This window comes from Vanellus vanellus (genome assembly GCF_965231255.1).
Source record: "Vanellus vanellus genome assembly, chromosome: 5".
In the NCBI taxonomy this organism is placed as follows: Eukaryota; Metazoa; Chordata; class Aves; order Charadriiformes; family Charadriidae; genus Vanellus; species Vanellus vanellus.
Genome location: NC_138910.1, coordinates 24698448 through 24716138, shown reverse-complemented (window position 1 = coordinate 24716138; position 17691 = coordinate 24698448). Strand labels below are relative to the sequence as shown.

The window sequence follows — 17691 nt, the reverse complement described above, 5'->3', positions numbered from 1 at the left end:
CTATTTGGAAAAATAAATGAATAGGCATGACTGATTACAAGACACTGAAACTGCAGACAGTCAGTTTGTGATGCTGTGAGGAAATTGGTGTGAAGGTATGTGCAGTGCTGCTGCAAATCTGTTTTCAGTTGAAAGACCATATTTCTGCTTTTCAGATCAGGAACTTGTAAAGCTTAGCTGAGTAGAAAGCAGGGTGGCTTTCAGCATCTAGGAGAACCAGGTGAACTAGAAGCCCTCAGTTTGGAGACAGTAACAGGTACATTCTGCAGAGGCAGATATATAAAATGTTAAAGTGGTGGTGTAGTCCTCAAACGAAGCGTTTTTGCACTGCATCCTCCTCCCTTCTCAGTTTATCCCTGTTTCGAAGGCTGTTGGGTAAACCAGTAACTTTTCTCATAGATAAAGAAACCAGCATTTTCTTAAAGTCCTAGTTGAAACAGACCAAGATAGAATGTGAAGCTTAACTGATGGATTCATCTGATACATGGTGAAGTAGGTCAGTGACCTGGTTGTATCAGTGGGCAGCAGTAATTCTGTCCATACTATAGTTGAAACTTACTCAAGAATAGTTTAAGCTGCATTTACATCTGCATAGTTTCATCCTGTCAGTTTAGTTATTCTTCTCTGAAGTGCTTTACACAAATCTCTTAGTTATTGTTTTTATTTGCCAAATACACTTAAACTTGCTCCATATTGTAGCCAGCTCCAGGATTTCTGTGACTATGAAATACTACCTTTGGGACAAAATTCTATACCACGGTACCAATTTCTGTCCTTTACAGGAAAGCAAAACTTACAACAAATCTAGTTTACTAGATACCAAGAAGTTGAACAGAATATATGGTTTTCAGAATCTGTAGGCAGTTTGAAACAGTATCTTTGTCTGAATTTTCCCTTCATACTTACCTAGTACTGGGTCTTGAACTTTAATTGAGGGCATATAGAAATCTGAAAGCATGGAAATAAAATAGTAGTAAAGAAAGTGTAGGAAACAAAAGTTGCCTCAAATTTACCAGTGTTTGTATCAGCTTGTCGTGACTTTAGGGATTATGCAAATTTTTTTAGGCCCAATTTTTTGCAGAGTATGTGTAAAGCCTAGTATTCTGTCAGTTGAGACTGAATTAAAATGGAGCACGTCCAGAGGAATACCAAGGGAGAAATGCGGAGTTGTTGCTATCTATATGAATTTGCATGATCTCCAGTTCCATTGCATTGGAGAAGACTCTTATCTTTTGCTCTTTTCCATGGTTTGCCCCTTCATACTCCTTAATTTGCTTACTGTTGTCTAAATTACAGTGGCACCCTCTCCTCCCCCCAAAAATAGTGATGGAATTTTCCCTCATCTCTTGCTGTAATGTAAAACCTACTTGGAGGGCAACAGCCTCATTGACTCTAAGGACCTTGTTAAGGCAATCAGATTCACTATGGGATTTGATACAACCCACTCTCCGCTATACTACATCCTGGAGAGGCTAGGTAAACACTTCATCTTTTGATATTTCTTTTAATTTTCTTTTATTTAGAGTATAATCTACATAACTAAGTATTTAAAAGTCCTGTCTCTAAATTGTCAGTTTACACTGTACTTTTCTGTGTGGCTGGAGTAGAAGATGGTCCTTCAGAAGAATAACTAAAACAACAGTCACACTGTCTGCCTTACCAAGATAACCAGAAATCACAGCACAAAACTACGAACGCAGTACTACTTTGACTTAATTTCAGTTTTGCGTTTTATTAATGGTACTATAAAGTATTGTATGTCTATGCAAATTGTTATTTTCTCCAGTGTCCTCAACTCTTAGGAGTGTTTTGTCTGTCGCTCTTTTTTTTTGTCCAAATAGTTTTCTCATTTATGCCTCCACCATTATGAAACTATTATGAGCCTTTGTGTTGCTGCAGTAATAGTGGAAATTGGGAGGGACTGGGAATAGAGAGATACTGATCAAAAAAGTGGAAGAAACTCATGATGAAGGTTTGTGAAATGGAACAAACGTTACATGAGTTGAAGGTAGAAAATCCTGCATACTGGCGTGCAGTAACGGACATTCTCGACGTGTTTCTTATTGTGAGGTGTACCGCTGTTATTAGAGTGTGACTTTGGGGTTTCAGTATAACAGGAGAAATCATATGTTATGTGGAATGTTTGACTTCAGTAGTGGTGTTGGGTGAGTATGGAGCACAGATCTATACTCTAATTTGATCCATTCATCTTTGCTAGGACATGTTGATACCTCTTTAGAAGTAAGTGTATGCAGTGCTAAGCGATTCGGCTACTGACTTTACAAACTCACTATATGCTAGTGTCTAATGTTAGTAAGATCATAATGAAATTATCTTCTTAATACCGTGTTTATTAAGGTTACTTTAATTCTTATTTTAAATAAAACCAGAATTTATACAATGTACATTTTGTGGAACATTTGATTGGTAAAAGAATTTTGAGTATGGTACGTAACCATATCCAGTCCTAAAGAGCTGCTTGGAGGTTTGAATTGGCCCGTGCTGGCAGCCTTGCCACTTTGCTGTGTTTAAATTCCTATTGTGTTCCCAGACGCATAAGAGTAAATTGGGCTTTTGCCTTTTTCTAAAGTTGCTGTAAGTGAATGTATTAGTACACTTAATAGTATTCAATTGGAAAGATCAGTTCTATAAACTGCATGTTGTATAGTGGTTTAATCTTTGCTTATGTAAAATGAATTTTATATATAATGTATATACAAATTATCACCTATAATAAAATTATTTCATAGGTGACTATCAGAAAATTACTTAATTTGGTAGGAAAGCTAATTTGGTGGCTAATGCAGAAGACTAGAAGTCACCACAGAGGTTTTCTCGGTCTTCACATGAAAAATACTTGTTATGTTGCTGTCTGAAATTCTGAACTTCTTATGGTAAGAGTGAAGCTGAGCATGCAAGTGACTTTGGACAGTGCAAAAGCTTACCACAGTAGTTCTGCTGGATGTTACCACATGCATAAAGAGTCAGCAAAATGAGCGTGCTAGTTCCTGGATTCCCACAGCTCAGAGCCTGTCATATCTACGCAAGCTTAATTTTTAGCATTGACTTTTGCAGCCAAACCAGATAAATATTCTAGACTTCCCTGTTTCTGACCTGGAATCCTCTTCCCAATGCAGTGGTTTCCTAGAGAATTATTTTAACTTTAGTTACATCAGTAATGTAGGACTGTGCTGTAAACTACAAATGGTTATATGTGTACAACTAAAAGGAAGGCGATCTGTGATGTTGGAAAAGACTGGACTGAGACTTTATTAGCACCAAGCAAAATTTTGTGTGCAGCTACATCCTTTGTCTCTAATCAGATGAATTCTGGAGATATTCGGAAGGTAGACCCAGTAACTATTACTTCTTACATGTTTTATCATTAAATTCTTTCCTGATCTTTACTGGGATAGGGCGCTGTTTATGATCTGAGCCAGCACAGTTTTTCTTATATTTTATCATGCAATCTCTGCAGCTTTGTCTTCATTATACAGATGATGGCTGATGTGCTGAGTCCCAGAAAGAATTTAAAATGGCCACAGTGGTCAGTTAAGGTTTGAGCGTTTGAGTGGGGTTTGAGTTAAGGTTAAAATCCTACATGATAACTGAGTTCGTTCTGCAGAGAAAGCAGTCTCTTAAATATATCCAGAAAGACACATAGCGCTTAGTTTGAAGCTTCAACAAAAGAAAAAATAATAATTTAAAAAAAATGATGGTTTGCTTGTTAGTTTGTGCTAGTGGCTAATCATTTTCACTAAAAAAAATACAGAGTAAACTGCTCGGCTGAACTAAAGAAGGGATGGGGGTTCAGCTTTCTAAAATGATATAAAGAAACTGTCTTTTTTTGAAATCCAGACTTGCAGACTTTCAGCCCGTTGGGAATCCAGAATAGTGTCTGAGGGGGAAAAATGTTCCTATTAACATGTAAATTTGTTAAAATAGCCGTTGTGTCACAGTGTACTATGATGCTGTATTTAGTTCTTGGATGAGATTGAAAGAATGCTCTGTAGGGAGAGGGTACACATACTTGCAGATGTCCATCCTATGAGGGTATCTTAGGAGGCTTTTTTGCATCCATGAAACTGCAGAGACTTATTTTGACTACGACCTCGTTAAAACGTTAAAGTGGTGTGTTGCTTACCTCTCTCTAATGCTGAATAACATTCTTCCCTAAATGTTTCCTGCTCTATGTATAGTGGAAGAGGTATAAATTTGAGGTGAGAGGGGGAAAATGGAACAAGGACGTGATTTTTTTTTTTTTTTTGTTTTCCTTAGATATCTTGGTCTTTCTTAGATCAAAACCTTTTATTTAATCGATTTCTTATATTACTTTATGTATCACTGCATTTTGAAAACTTCTGAAGATCCTTGAGGAATGCTGTTTCTACTGCATGTCACACTAATTGAGAAATCCTGTGGAAACATAAATGGCTACTCGGGATCATTTGAAACATGCGTTTACATTTTTTTCAACCTCTGTCCAACCTCTTGTTCTTCATTTTTTCCCCAAGTTTCAAGCAAGCAAAATCCTCCTGGTGACAGTATTCCCTACCAAGAACAGTTCAGACTTAAACTTTAATACTTCGTTACAGCTTGTCTTCAACTTTGAAATGTATAGTAAGATAAACTTTTAAAATACATTACAGGTTAGAAGGGCACAGAAGCAATGTCAGTATGCACTAAAGGATGTTGACTTTTGACTGACATAGTGCTCTCAACAGTCAAAAGATTTGATCATTATGGTTTCCTTCTCTCTATTTAATGGGCTGCTTATGGATCTGTGTTTGTTCTTTTCCTCAGATATTAGGATTAAAGAAGAGGAGCCTGATCCAGAAGAGTGGCAGCTCAGTGGTGATTCTACACTGAATACCAATGATCTAACACATTTGAGAGTACAGGTGGTAGATGAGGAAGGGGACCAACCACATCAAGAGGGAAAAAGACTGCGACGAGTAGCTTGCACATGTCCCAACTGCAAAGAAGGTGGTGGAAGGTATGTAACGTTCAGTGTCATACAATGCATGTAATGATGAAAACAAATAACGAGCAAACCCAGAAATAAAGGTGGCAGTTGTCTGCAGTGAGAGAAAATGAGAGGCTTATGCAAAAAAAAAAAAAAATGCTTATGCAATAAAGGACTGCCACCTATATTTCTGGGTTTGCAGATGGATGGGCAGATAATTCCATCCTCTCTGAGTTACTCCATTGAGATTAATTGGAAAAATCTGGAGTTAGATGCCACCTAGTACAAGTGAGGGGGATAGAACATTGCCCTAAATAATATGAAAATGAAATATTTTGGAATATGAACATCCGTGATTGGCTTCCTATCATATGTCAAGGACTTGATTAAATCCTGTGTTCCCGCATTTCCTCACTGATTGAGCATTTTTTTCCCCACAGTCTGATTACTTTAGAGTGTTATAAAAATACAGTTATCCTGGTTTTCTTATTCATTGGTTTCCTAAGAAAAACAACGTTTGTATAATAACTCTAAATACTGTTTTCGGTTGAAGTTAGTGGAGATATGGCTAACAAAGAGGTACTAAGTTCCAATTCATATAAAAATTTAGGGCTGCATGAGAACCATGTTTTGTTCTACATCTCATAAAAGTATTCTTCAGACTTTTTGTTATTAAGATTTTATTCTTTTCCAAACCACTTCCTTTTAGACATCTCGATTATGGTTATACGAGAGGAAGTGGGGATAACAGGCTGCCTTTTATAAGTGAAAATATTTAGCTGTGTTTGTGCTTGATATAATTGTGCAGGGGCTTCTTTACAGTACACTAAAATTTGTCCATTTTGATAATAGTTTCTTTTCTAAAGTGGAAGTCATATTTATGTGAGAAGTATAGTGTAAATTACTGAGTCTCTTTAAAGAATCTGTCAGCGTTCTATGGCTCTAAGAGTATTGCCTGAATATGCCTATTCACAAGTCTCTTGTGTTTTTTTGCCGTATATTCTAGATACCTTCTTTGCAAGCATGGATAGTTAACATCTTAAGCAGCCATGCTGAGTAAATATTAAGTGTTTAAGACAGAAACACTTTACTACATTTACATCACAAATGAAGCTAGTGATAATATCAGCAGTTAAGGTTATATAGCATCTTTGTCCATCAGCTTCCTCTTGTTCAAATCTATGTGTAGTTCACTGAAACTTGGCACAGACGTTTCTAAGTTCTTGGTGAACCTTGGCTCTGCCATGAAGATCTGCCCAACGTACACCCTGGGTTGAGATTTGCTTCAGTCTGGGAGAAAATTCTGAAATGTGATTTGGACTGGCCGTACTCTTAGGAAACACAGAGATTTCACGTGTTCTATCTTCCTTGTTATCTGTTCCAAACTACAGTGGCTTTAATTTAAAGACATCTGTACTTTAAAATCCTCTTCCTCCTGAGGCATAACACCAAATAAATAACACCAAATTTTAAAGTCAAAGCCCAAGAGAGAATCTTTTTGAGAGGTGGTTTTGCTGAAGTCTGGAGAAGGATGTACTCTTATTGAAACTGAGATATGGGCATTTGGGAAGGAGTTGAGATAAGAGCTAGGACAGTGTTTAGATAGGTGAGAATCTGAAATCCACTGTAAAGAAAGGACTGGGCACATCAAATGTACAAACTGAGTAGGAAAAGTAGGACAGGAAGTCAGGATGTGAGAAGAATTAGGAATGGAATAGAAACAGGATAATGAAGGACACAATGGTGGGGAAACAGAAAAAGAGTGAAAGTGCTTACAGTTGCTAGAGCAACTTTCCCACCGGAATGTAGAATTCCTTCAGAGTCCAGCATAAAGGAGTAAGCCCATTTGGAGGAATATTTTCCTTCTCCCTCTGGTACACGTTGATCGCGTTCCCTAGCTGCTACAGTTACTTGTTTATCTCTAGTGCTGTAATTCTGAGTTTTGATTTGTCTTTCAACTCTGCTGATGACTCGTGGAGTTTCAGATGATAGGACATTTGCTTTTATAAATTTCTTCAGAGAGCTTTCACAATTCTTAAGATGATATTAAGGTTGCAAAATTGAAAACTCGGAAGTTCGCAAATGCCAAAGTTAAGATATCCTGGGCAACTTTAATTTAATCCCATTGCATATACATTATCATTTGGTTTCTAATTACATGACTGCATACTTTTTTTTTTTTTTTTTCATATGACACTAGTGCCATTCAGTGGATGGGATGGATGATGCACAGGGAGCGAATCAGGGCTGTGTAATGATTGGCACCTGCTTCACTTATTGCAGAAATTGGAAGGCATTTAGGGAATGAGATACGGGACTGCAGCAACAGGGCTCTGAAGTTTTGGAGGTGTTTGTCTACCCACCCCACCTTTTCCACTGCAAAAATACAAAGTTCATACCTTTAAAACAGTCGATTGTCCTGAATTGTGAACATCTACAGTACTCTAAGAAAATATGCTTCTGCTATATTGAACTTGGCATCTCAGGCTGGTGGGTGTTGGACAATTTTTGCTTAATCTCTTTCTACCTCGTATTTGGATGTATGAAATGATTGTACTAGTTCAGGTTCAGTACACAGGAGTGTTGCGGGATGATAAATTCATGAATCTTTGTGAATTGCTTGGACACTGTGACTGTTGTGAGTGCCCATGATGAGGAAAAGAACCATGGGGAAATTAATAATTCTGTATTTAAGCTAGTACTTAAATAATATGTAACTAGTAAGACAAGAAAAGCAACCCCCAGTGTCATTACATGCTGGGGGATGAAGGGATTAAGAGCAGCCCTGCTGAGAAGGACTTGGGGGGGTATTTGTGGATGAAAAGCTGGACATGAGCCAACAATGTGTGCTCGCAGCCCAGGCGGCCAACTGTATCCTGGGCTGCATCAAAAGAAACGTGGGCAGCAGCATGAGGGAGGTGATTCTGCCCCTCTACTCCGCTCTGGTGAGACCCCACCTGGAGTACTGCGTCCAGCTCAGGAGTCTTCAGCACAGAAAAGACATGGACCTGTTGGAGCGGGTCCAGAGGAAGGCCACAAAAATGATCAGAGGGCTGGAGCGCCTCTCCTATGAGGACAGGCTGAGAGAGCTGGGGTTATTCAACCCGGAGAAGAGAAGGCTCCAAGGAGACCTTATTGCAGCCTTTCAGTACTTACCAGGGGCTTATAAGAAAGATGGGGACATACATTTTAGCAGGGCCTGTTGCGATAGGTCAAGGGGCAATGGTTTTAAACAGAAAGAGAGTGGATTTAGACTAGATACAAGGAAGAAATTTTTTATGCTGAGGGTGGTGAAACACTGGAACGAGTTGCCCAGAGAGGTGGTAGATGCCCCATCTCTGGAAACATTCAAGGTCAAGTTGGACGGGGGCCTCTGAGCAACCTGGTCTCGTTGAAGATGTCCCTGCTTGGTTCAGGGGGTTGGACTAGATGATCTTTAAAGGTCCCTTCCATCCCAAACTATTCTATGTAAAGTGCATTAAAAGAGTATGAAAAAGCTGAATAGCATTTCAGTTGTGAAGTACATGGCTTCACATATGCAGACTTGATACTTTAATCTTCTGTGTAGTCTTAATTTTGGCATTTCTTGTCTTTTCTGTTTTCTGGATGCGAAGGGGAGTTGAGGGATTCTTTCTGGTTTTATGTTGTTGGTTTTTGTTGGGTTTTTTTTGACTCTTAATATGTAATTAGACTACATTTCAGTCTTCAAAGGATTTCTGTTTGTACCAGTCCTGTGAAGTAGGAAGCCACTATTATCTTTACTTTACTTGGCAAGGGGGAAGGTAGGAAAGGAAGAGGATGATGTATTAGATGTGTAAATTAAAACCTTATAGCCTCAAGCTTATATACTAAATGGGGGATAAGCAAGTGGAGAGCAAGAGAGATATGTACCTCAAAGGATGACTCTGATCCCAAACAGACTGTATTAGGCTTCTAGATAGGGTGTCTGAAGTTAGGTGGAAAGTTCACCCTCCTCTCAGTTACATCTGGAGGCTTCACCCTCCTCTCAGTTACATCTGGAATTATATTGAGATGTAAATACTTCTGTCTGGATATATAGAGGAACAGTGCTCCTGAGTACCACTTCAGGTACATAACTCTGAAATACACATTCTTAAAATAACTAATAATTGTATGTTTACCCTTAAAATACTTGATGTTCCTCCTGGAAGTACTGCTGGACTGGAAGTCCATTTTCTCAGTGGATGAAGATGTCTCCTGAACCCATTGCATTCTGCATGGTTAGTGAGGAACATTGTTTCCAGTCTTTATAAAGCTAAAATGTACTATGAAAATACTTTAATATTAATTGATTTGAAGATTCCAGTCAAGGAGTAGGCCTGAGTATCCTTTTGCTCAGTGATGATGGTTATTGGCCAATGCAGCAAGAAAGGCCTCTTAGCATGATGTGTTAGAGCATAGTGCTAGACTGTCACAGCTGCAAAGCGTCCAGATAGAATTTGGCTCATATCCAGTCAGTTTAGAGCACACATGAACCAAGCATGCAGATGCCCATATGAAGCTGTGTAGAATAAATACACTTCGTTACTGATTCACAGTAGTCTTGCAGATTTCATTCTGTGAATCCCTAACTTTCCCCTTTACTTTGAACTTCGGAGTCCGCTAAGGAATTCTGTCACCAATTAGGTGAGGTGCTTAGAATTATACCACCTATGCACAGGAAGGTGGCCGTGAGTTGAACCTTATTTTCCTTCAGTCTAGACTAAAGGTGCAGTTAAGCAGCTTCAAATGATTGACTTAGGAATCTTAAAATTATTCTAAGGGAATTTTGATGTGATTTCATGTTATTTTTTGTATCACTTTTATGTACTGTATCACACAAAGTTACAAGATATTTGTAGTGGTTATCATGGATGCAAAGACTAATATATTTGGAAAAGGTGTGAGGATGAAATACCAAATACAAAAAAATTATTCTAGATACAGAAATATATTTTCAAATGCAGAAATACATTTTCTTATAATAAGCAGAGACTGAGCACTTCTTAGTGTTTCATGGAGTTGGACAAGCAATTAAAGACACAGGGATAGCGAGGTCCTGTGGAGAATTCTTTCAGTTACCAAGACTGTATAATGGGGAAGAGCCATGGGTGTTCCTTTGCCGTACACCGCAATTGCTGGATGCCTTGAGCCACAAAACAAGAGGACCTGAAGAAGAGCTGTCTAGAACCGAATCGTTAGATGAAGGTGAACTTGGAGCCCAAGCACTGTGGAACTGATTGCAGTAAGGCAAAAGGAGGAGTACAGAAAATGTCTTCCTTGGAGTCTGGGGAGCTGGGTGCTTCCAGTATAACACTGGAAGTGTTATAGGTACAGTGAGTTTTATGTGGTGCCCTAGCTGTCTGCAGAGGCTGAGAAACTAGAAAATAAAGGGGGCGATCTGAAGACATTTTGCTAAATGCCTTTGAGATTGGCTGAATGTTAAAAACCTGTGAATATCGAGCTTTTCTGTAGGTGGTATAGTACAAAGTTAAATGCCTGACATAACAGTTAATTTCGCTTTTTAATCTTGGCTTGAGGGAAGGCTGTGGAAGAGTGTAAACCTACCTAACAGTTTAGATGTAGCAAAGCGTACCAAAAATGGACGTGTCAGCTGAGGTAGGAGATGTAAAAAAGGCAGTATTTGTCCTGGTCCAAAGAAGTGGTCTTCTTTTGGGATATTTGAAAAAGGACAATTAAGTCAAATTAATTCTTGCCAAGACTAATAGTGATGGAAGAGCTTAAGATGTCAGGTCAGATGTTAGAGAATTTTTTGCATGAAATTTATAAACAAGCTGGATAAAACAGGCAGGCGACTTCCTGTAAGGCGAAGGGGTTGAGGAGTGGCAGTACAACAAAAAAGATAAGCAGAATCTCTTCTGTCACCATATCCATAGGCTTATAGAAGTCTACTGCTACCACAGCAGCGTCAAAAGCCACCTGGACACTTTTTCTACTGCCATTGAATTTGTTCTGAAGTCAAAAACTACATTGTCATGACAAATAATTAGTATGTAAAAGTGTTAGGTTTTTGTTCTCACACAAAATGACTAATGAAGCACTATGAAGACTGCTCTATATTGAGACTTCTTAGAAACGTTTTCTAGGACTTAATTAGATTTTGTCTCCTTTTCTGGACTGTCCGGAATGTTTTAGGTGCATATGTGCTTAGGTTGGAATTCCTTTTAGATGCTGTGAGTTAATTTCTGCGCCTGTTCAGAAATGCTTGCTCCAAGTGCTAGCTCCTTAAAGTGTACATGCATTTTACCCTGAACCCTCGTTAGATGTAAAACAGAATCGTTCTGAATGCAGGGATGAGAATCTTGGACTAACAGTTGCTTGGCAAATCCTTCAGCCACTGGACTGTTAAGCAGAAGTGGAGCACCCAATATAAGTAAAAATTGCCCTGAGGAGGCGACTTAAAATTGTAAAATCAGTCGTGGAGGATGGAGTGCCCAAGACTGTGATTTCAGAATCCACTTAAGCTGTTCTAAGTCAACATTGCTGATGAATAAGGTGGCCTGATGCTTGGACGCATTTTCCAATCTCCTCCCTTGTACCAGCATTTACCATTCATACAGCTGCGTTGCCAGCCAGATCTGTTCCCTGGAGTGCCCTTTTCAGCAGCAGCAAACACTTAAATTGGCTAAAATCAATCATGATGCCCTGCACTGGCCCAACTGATCTCTTTCTCTGGGTCTTTAGAGGCTCTTATCTCTGTCTGGTGATTTCATTAGGAAAAACAAAAAAGTTAGGCTTTTGTGTTAGGTGCTTCCCCTGAATCAATCACCTACCATTTCAGTGAGGAAGCATCTGAAAATAGGCATCAAGCTCTGTAGTCTGGATTATACTACCTGTGAATTATGTGTTCGTTTTGATGTTGTGGTTTTTTTTTTTTTTTTTTTCTGAAATATCAAGGAATTAATTTAAATGTCAGCAAGATCAGCTGTTTCACTGCCACTCCTTTTAGTGGAACTATTCAAGTTAGTATGCTTGTCTTCCAACCCCAGAATGCTTCTCAGGTTTCCCCAAGATGCCAAAAGTCCCATCTGTTATCTTCCCAGTTGCCAAAATCTCCAGTTTCCGTTTGGGCAATTGCAGTCATTTGTGTTTTTTCTTTGCCAAAACTGTTTTTAGTATGGTAAAAACTGAAACTGGGAGAAATTTAAAATATGGGCACTTCAGCGTCAAAGTAGTACAAACTGCTGTGATGACTGTATTTCCAACTTCATATACATGTATACTTGCCCAAGATTACACGTCTAACATTTGAATTTCACATGCTGTGGAATTTGTAGTTTGTTGCAGAATTGGGATAGCATTATAGAATTTAGTTCCAGCTTCTTGTGGAGTGTATTGGACTCTGATTGTATTTGAAACAAAAATGGGAAGCTGCTCAGGTTTGTTTGCAGATCTATAGGTATATGTAACCCCACTGATATGCGCGACCAGTATTTAGGAGGAATATATCAGAATTAATAACTTCTCTTTTTTTTTTTTTTTTTTTTCCCCCCCTCTCCTTCTTAAATAGAGGCTCCAACTTGGGAAAAAAGAAGCAACATATTTGTCACATACCAGGGTGTGGCAAAGTATATGGGAAAACTTCACATTTGAGAGCTCACCTCCGCTGGCATTCTGGAGAGCGTCCATTTGTCTGTAATTGGATGTTCTGTGGCAAAAGGTTCACTCGCAGCGATGAGCTTCAGCGACACCGAAGAACGCACACAGGTTTTCAGTCTTTGATTCTGGTGCATTTAACTAAAGGAGTGTCATGGAGAGGGCTTGGATAAATAACTTTTAAGAGGAGAACAGATCTTTGTGTTGGGTTGATTTTAATGTAGTGTGACTTTTCTAAGATCAGCTAATACTTAGAGCTATGTATACTTTGGTTTCTTTAGTAGGTTTGAGGAGGGAAACCAGCTACCTTTTTTGATTCAGAACTGATGTTTAAGGTAGTATTTAAACTAGCTTAATCAGAATACTTTGATTCAGATTCAGCAATGCATTTCATTTGTTTGAACCAGATTAGAACTGTTGCTCCAGCTCAAAGCTTTAATAATTTTCTCTCACTTTAAAAAAGAAAAATACAGGGCTAGATGTCCAAGATATTAGATGTCATTCACAAAATCAGGGAAGACCATGTAATGGTGGATCATTCTATATCTTCTAGTTTCATGGTTAGACCACCCGTTAGGGACTCCAGGCTCACATTTACCCTTGTGTCTACAAAGAAAAGAAGTTAGTCTAAATCTTCCACCTTTTCAAGGAACAGTTTGTTTCAAATCTATTGTCTGTATTACCTGTTTTCCTACAAACTGAACGCCGAATTACATTCTAGAATGTTCAAACTACGGGATGCTGACCTTTTAAAGTTTGACTATTTGAAAACCCCAATGACAATAGATAATAATTTACATATTCATCAGCATTTATATTACTTAGAAAACTGTCTTTGCGATGTCTATGAAAAATATTTCATGTTTTGATCCCAATGGTGCGCTTTTGTTAGGCGTGTTGGATGCTTGAACTTAAGCTGGGATGTTACCGTCTGTCTGGATGGACAGGGTTCAAAAAAAGAAGCCAGTTGAATGATGCAGCTCAGAGGTTATGGTTAATGGCTCCTAGTGTACCAGCATACCAATAAAAAGTAGAGAACTGCAGGGATATATCCTTTTACCTGTTTTAACATCTTTATCACTGACCTGGAGGAGGCAACAGAATGCACTCTTAGGTTTGTGGATGACACTAAAGTGGGGCAACTGGTCAATGCATTTGGGGGCAGGGCTGCTATTCAGAGGGACCTGGGCTGAAGGAATGGGCTGACAGGGACCTTATGAAGTTTAGCAAGGATAAACGCAAAGTACTGCACCTGGGATGGAATTAACCCTTGCAGCAACACAGGCTAAGCACTGGCTAGTTGGGAAGCAACTCTCCTTAAAAGTACCTGGGAGTCTTGACAGATAACAGGAACATGAGCGAGAGCCAACAGCAAATATATTGCTGGAGCTGTGTCAACAGAAGCAGAGACACTAGTTCTAGGGAAGTGATTATCCCCTTCTCAGCACTGGTTAGGCTGCGTCTAGAATATTGCATCTAGTTTTCAGCCCCCGGTATAAGAAAGACATTGATGAAGAGGACTGAGTTCACTAAAGGGTGACCAAGATGATCAGGAAGCTGGAGCATTTGCCTTATGAGGAGAGGCTATAGGAACTGGGGTAATTCAGCTGCACAAAGAGAAGACTAGGGGCAGGGAGGAGCTTAATCGCAACCTTCTAGTGCCTGCAAGGCCACCGTTAAGAAGACAAAGATGGACTTTTCATGGTGGTGCATTGGTGGGAGGATGAGAGACAATAGACAAAAGTTGGAACAGGAGAGGTTCAGACCAGATACAAATAAAAACTTTTTCATTGTGAGGACAGCCAGGCACAAACAGGATGCCCAGAGAGTTTCTGCAGTCTCTATCCTTAAAGTTTTAAGACCAAACTGGATAAATTCCTGAGCAACCTCATCATAGCTGACCCTGCTTAGAGAGATGAGGCTAGAGACCTCCAGAAGTCCCTTCAGACCCGAATTACACTATGATCTTGTCTGTCAGTCTCAAGTGTGATTCTGCAGGAGCTCATATGGTCTTCCTTGTCCATCATTTGGCAGGTTTTGTTCTCCTCTTAAAAGTTATTTATTGGTAATAATTGCAGTGAAACTCAGCAGCCCAAGGGTATGAGATGGCAATATTCTTTAGCTTGCCTGAAACATCTCCCTGTACTCAGTGAGACACAGAAAAATAAATCAATTATTTTAAAGGATTTGTGTAGGTGTCTAGAAATTTAACACAAAAGTTCATCATGTTGGAGCTCTTTTTTCTTCAGTATAGATGTTGTTAGAATTCTGACTCTTATTGGCAGTAAGTTATCTCAGTTTTTGTGTACATGTGATTATTTTTAATGTTTTTGAAAACATTTTTTTTCTTATCTTCCGTGACAGGTGAGAAGAAATTTGTCTGTCCAGAATGTTCAAAACGCTTCATGAGAAGTGACCACCTTGCCAAACACATTAAAACACATCAGAACAAAAAAGGTATTCACTCTAGCAGTACAGTGCTGGCATCAGTAGAAGCAACACCTGATGATACTTTGATTACTGCAGGAGGAACAACACTTATCCTTGCAAATATTCAACAAGGTTCTGTTTCAGGAATAGGAACTGTTAATACATCTGGCACCAGCAATCAGGATATTCTTACCAACACTGAAATACCTTTACAGCTTGTCACAGTTTCGGGAAACGAGACAATGGAGTAAATATTACACAAGATACCTATTAATTGTGGTTATTTTTATACAGTAGTGAGAAGAATATTGTTCCTAAGTTCTTAGATATCTTTTTATTGATGTGCAAAAATTTTTGGATTGACAGTAACTTGGTTATACATGACACTGAAATGCCTTACTTTGTATGATATTCCATAGTATATTAAAATGGTAAAATTGCATGGGTTTTGTAGGTACTTTTGGAATCTAGAAGAGATGAAATTTTACCAAGTTATATTAAAAAAAAAAAAAAGAATTTAACGATGGAAATGGTAGTCTAACCAAATGCATCAATCCTGTGTGGTTTAGTGTAAAAAAAAATGAGAACATGTTGGTATTTATCTATTGTAAGATAAAAGAAGTTGATGGGTGAAAAGAAATCATGTTATGATAAAAGAAATTTTGTAATTTTCTTGATGACTGGAATTTTTATTATGCATAACTGACAAATCAAGTTTCCAAGCAAATGTTACATAGTGTAGGCTTTACTTAGCTCATCAACTTGTCATTTTGAAGCTAATTATTTTAATTAGGTTAACTATGTACAATATTTTAAGCATTACTCTTGTAAGATTTTGAAAACTACATTTTAACATGGAACTCTAGGGATAGTCACCTTTTAAATCCTATTGAAAAGCCATGTTTAAGGTTTAATTTGCCAAAATGATGTCTTGTTAATATTCTTTCAATAACCAAGGTGGGCAATATAACCAATGTTTAAAAAGCTTAAAATGTTAAAAAAAAATAATATGTATAGGTTGAGGCATTTGGGTGGTAAGGCAAATGTTATAGTGAAGTATATCCCTTCTTTTGAACATTGGAGGACCAAAAATAAGGTGTATTGCGTCTCAGCAGTGATTTTTATCAAATCTTTTTCCAAAAAACATCTGTCTGCCAGGGCCTTAAAAGCCATCATGTAAATTACCAGTAAAATATAACATATGCAAATACAACAGAAAAATCACTTCCATATTGACAGTACTCCCAAACATATGGATATAGTCATAGTGAACTAGGGGTTTTATGAGGTTTTTATTTGTTTGTTGTTTAGTTTTTGGTTAGTCAATCTGCATTTAAATATCAGCCATCTTTCCTTTTTTGCTTCTTCCCTTAAAAATTGTATGTATCCAGTACATTTAACTGATAAACATATATGTTTTTTATTATGCTGAATTTTCTTTTTATTTTTTAATTACTGTTTATATTTTCAATTATAGAAAAATGTACAAAATGAAGTTATATAGCCAGTCTGTAAGTGCTATACCATTTTCAAAAAATGTACAACAATAATTACTGCAGTTCACCTATTTACAAAACATTTGGAAATCTGTTCATTTGTTATTCTTAAAACCACCTCAAATTTAAAGGCTACCTTATTGTACGTTTAAAGTGTATTATAACAGTGTGGTAGTTAATAAAACACTATTTTTTTTTTTTCTTTTGACATGAGTTTACTGTACTTCTTGTTAACTAAACAGGTGTAATGTCATAATACATCTTGATAGCCTGGAATGTTTTATTATTTTCCACTAGATGGTGGGAAGTAGAAATGGTGTTTCCTTTCCTTATGGGCAAGGAGATGGTAATACACCACGTCCTTGCTCTCAAAAAAACCCCTATCTATATGTGCACAGATGGGCATGTACTACATACTATGTTGGTGTAGTGGTAATTTTTTTGACCTTATGCTGAGCAGGGCACAAAGGAAACTTATCCTATAGAATATGAAAATGAAGTTGCGTGTCCCCTGACATTTAGATGCTATAATGCAGACAGTCTTGATAGGGAACTGTGGCTAAAAGGGATAATGGACTTTTGCTTAAAGCATTGGAAGAAATAACAGGTACAAGTGGGAAAAAGCTGTGAACTTGGAAAATATGACTGCAAGAGTGAGGTGATGGTTTTAGATGCGGTAAGAAAGACAAGTGAAAACTGTGAAATTAGAGACTGATGATTGTATATGATACTATAATGAAAATGAAAAGCTTATATTTGTGAAGTCTAAAGTCTTGGGAGTCTCAAATGGCCAGAAGTCAAACCAGGATAATTTAGGATAAACCAGGTAGAGTTCAGCCTAGAAAAAAGAGAACTGGAAAAAGTCATGAAGGGAAGATTTTCTGCATTTGCAGTTTGATGGAAAAAAAATTAAGGCAAATCTTTTTAGATTCAGAGCAACAGGAATTGACAGGTACAGAGAAAAGGGAGTTAATTCTCCGTCAGCATAATCTTCTATTTAATAAAATAAGAGAGTGAAATTGGTTGGTAAGCACAAGAACAGCAGCTTGAGAGAGAAGACAGTTCTGCTTGTACGTGCACCATTCCATGGATGTTGTCAATATTTTAACATACTCTGAATCCACTTCCTTTGGACAGGTGAGTGGGCATGGTTTCCAAAAAGCTGTTTTAGTTCATAGAGCA

At 38.0% G+C, this 17691-nt stretch overlaps 1 protein-coding gene across 1 annotated transcript in view; it reads left to right on the top strand.

The window, feature by feature from the left end:
* SP3 (Sp3 transcription factor) overlaps positions 1 to 16711 on the top strand; it is a 36998-nt gene extending 20287 nt beyond the window's left edge. The window contains exons 5-7 of the mRNA XM_082484191.1: positions 4804 to 4996; positions 12498 to 12694; positions 14948 to 16711. Of these exons, the coding sequence (XP_082340317.1) occupies positions 4804 to 4996; positions 12498 to 12694; positions 14948 to 15264 (707 nt within the window). The 3' untranslated portion in view covers positions 15265 to 16711. The remainder of the gene's footprint in view (positions 1 to 4803; positions 4997 to 12497; positions 12695 to 14947) is intronic.
* The last annotated feature ends 980 nt before the right edge of the window (positions 16712 to 17691 follow it).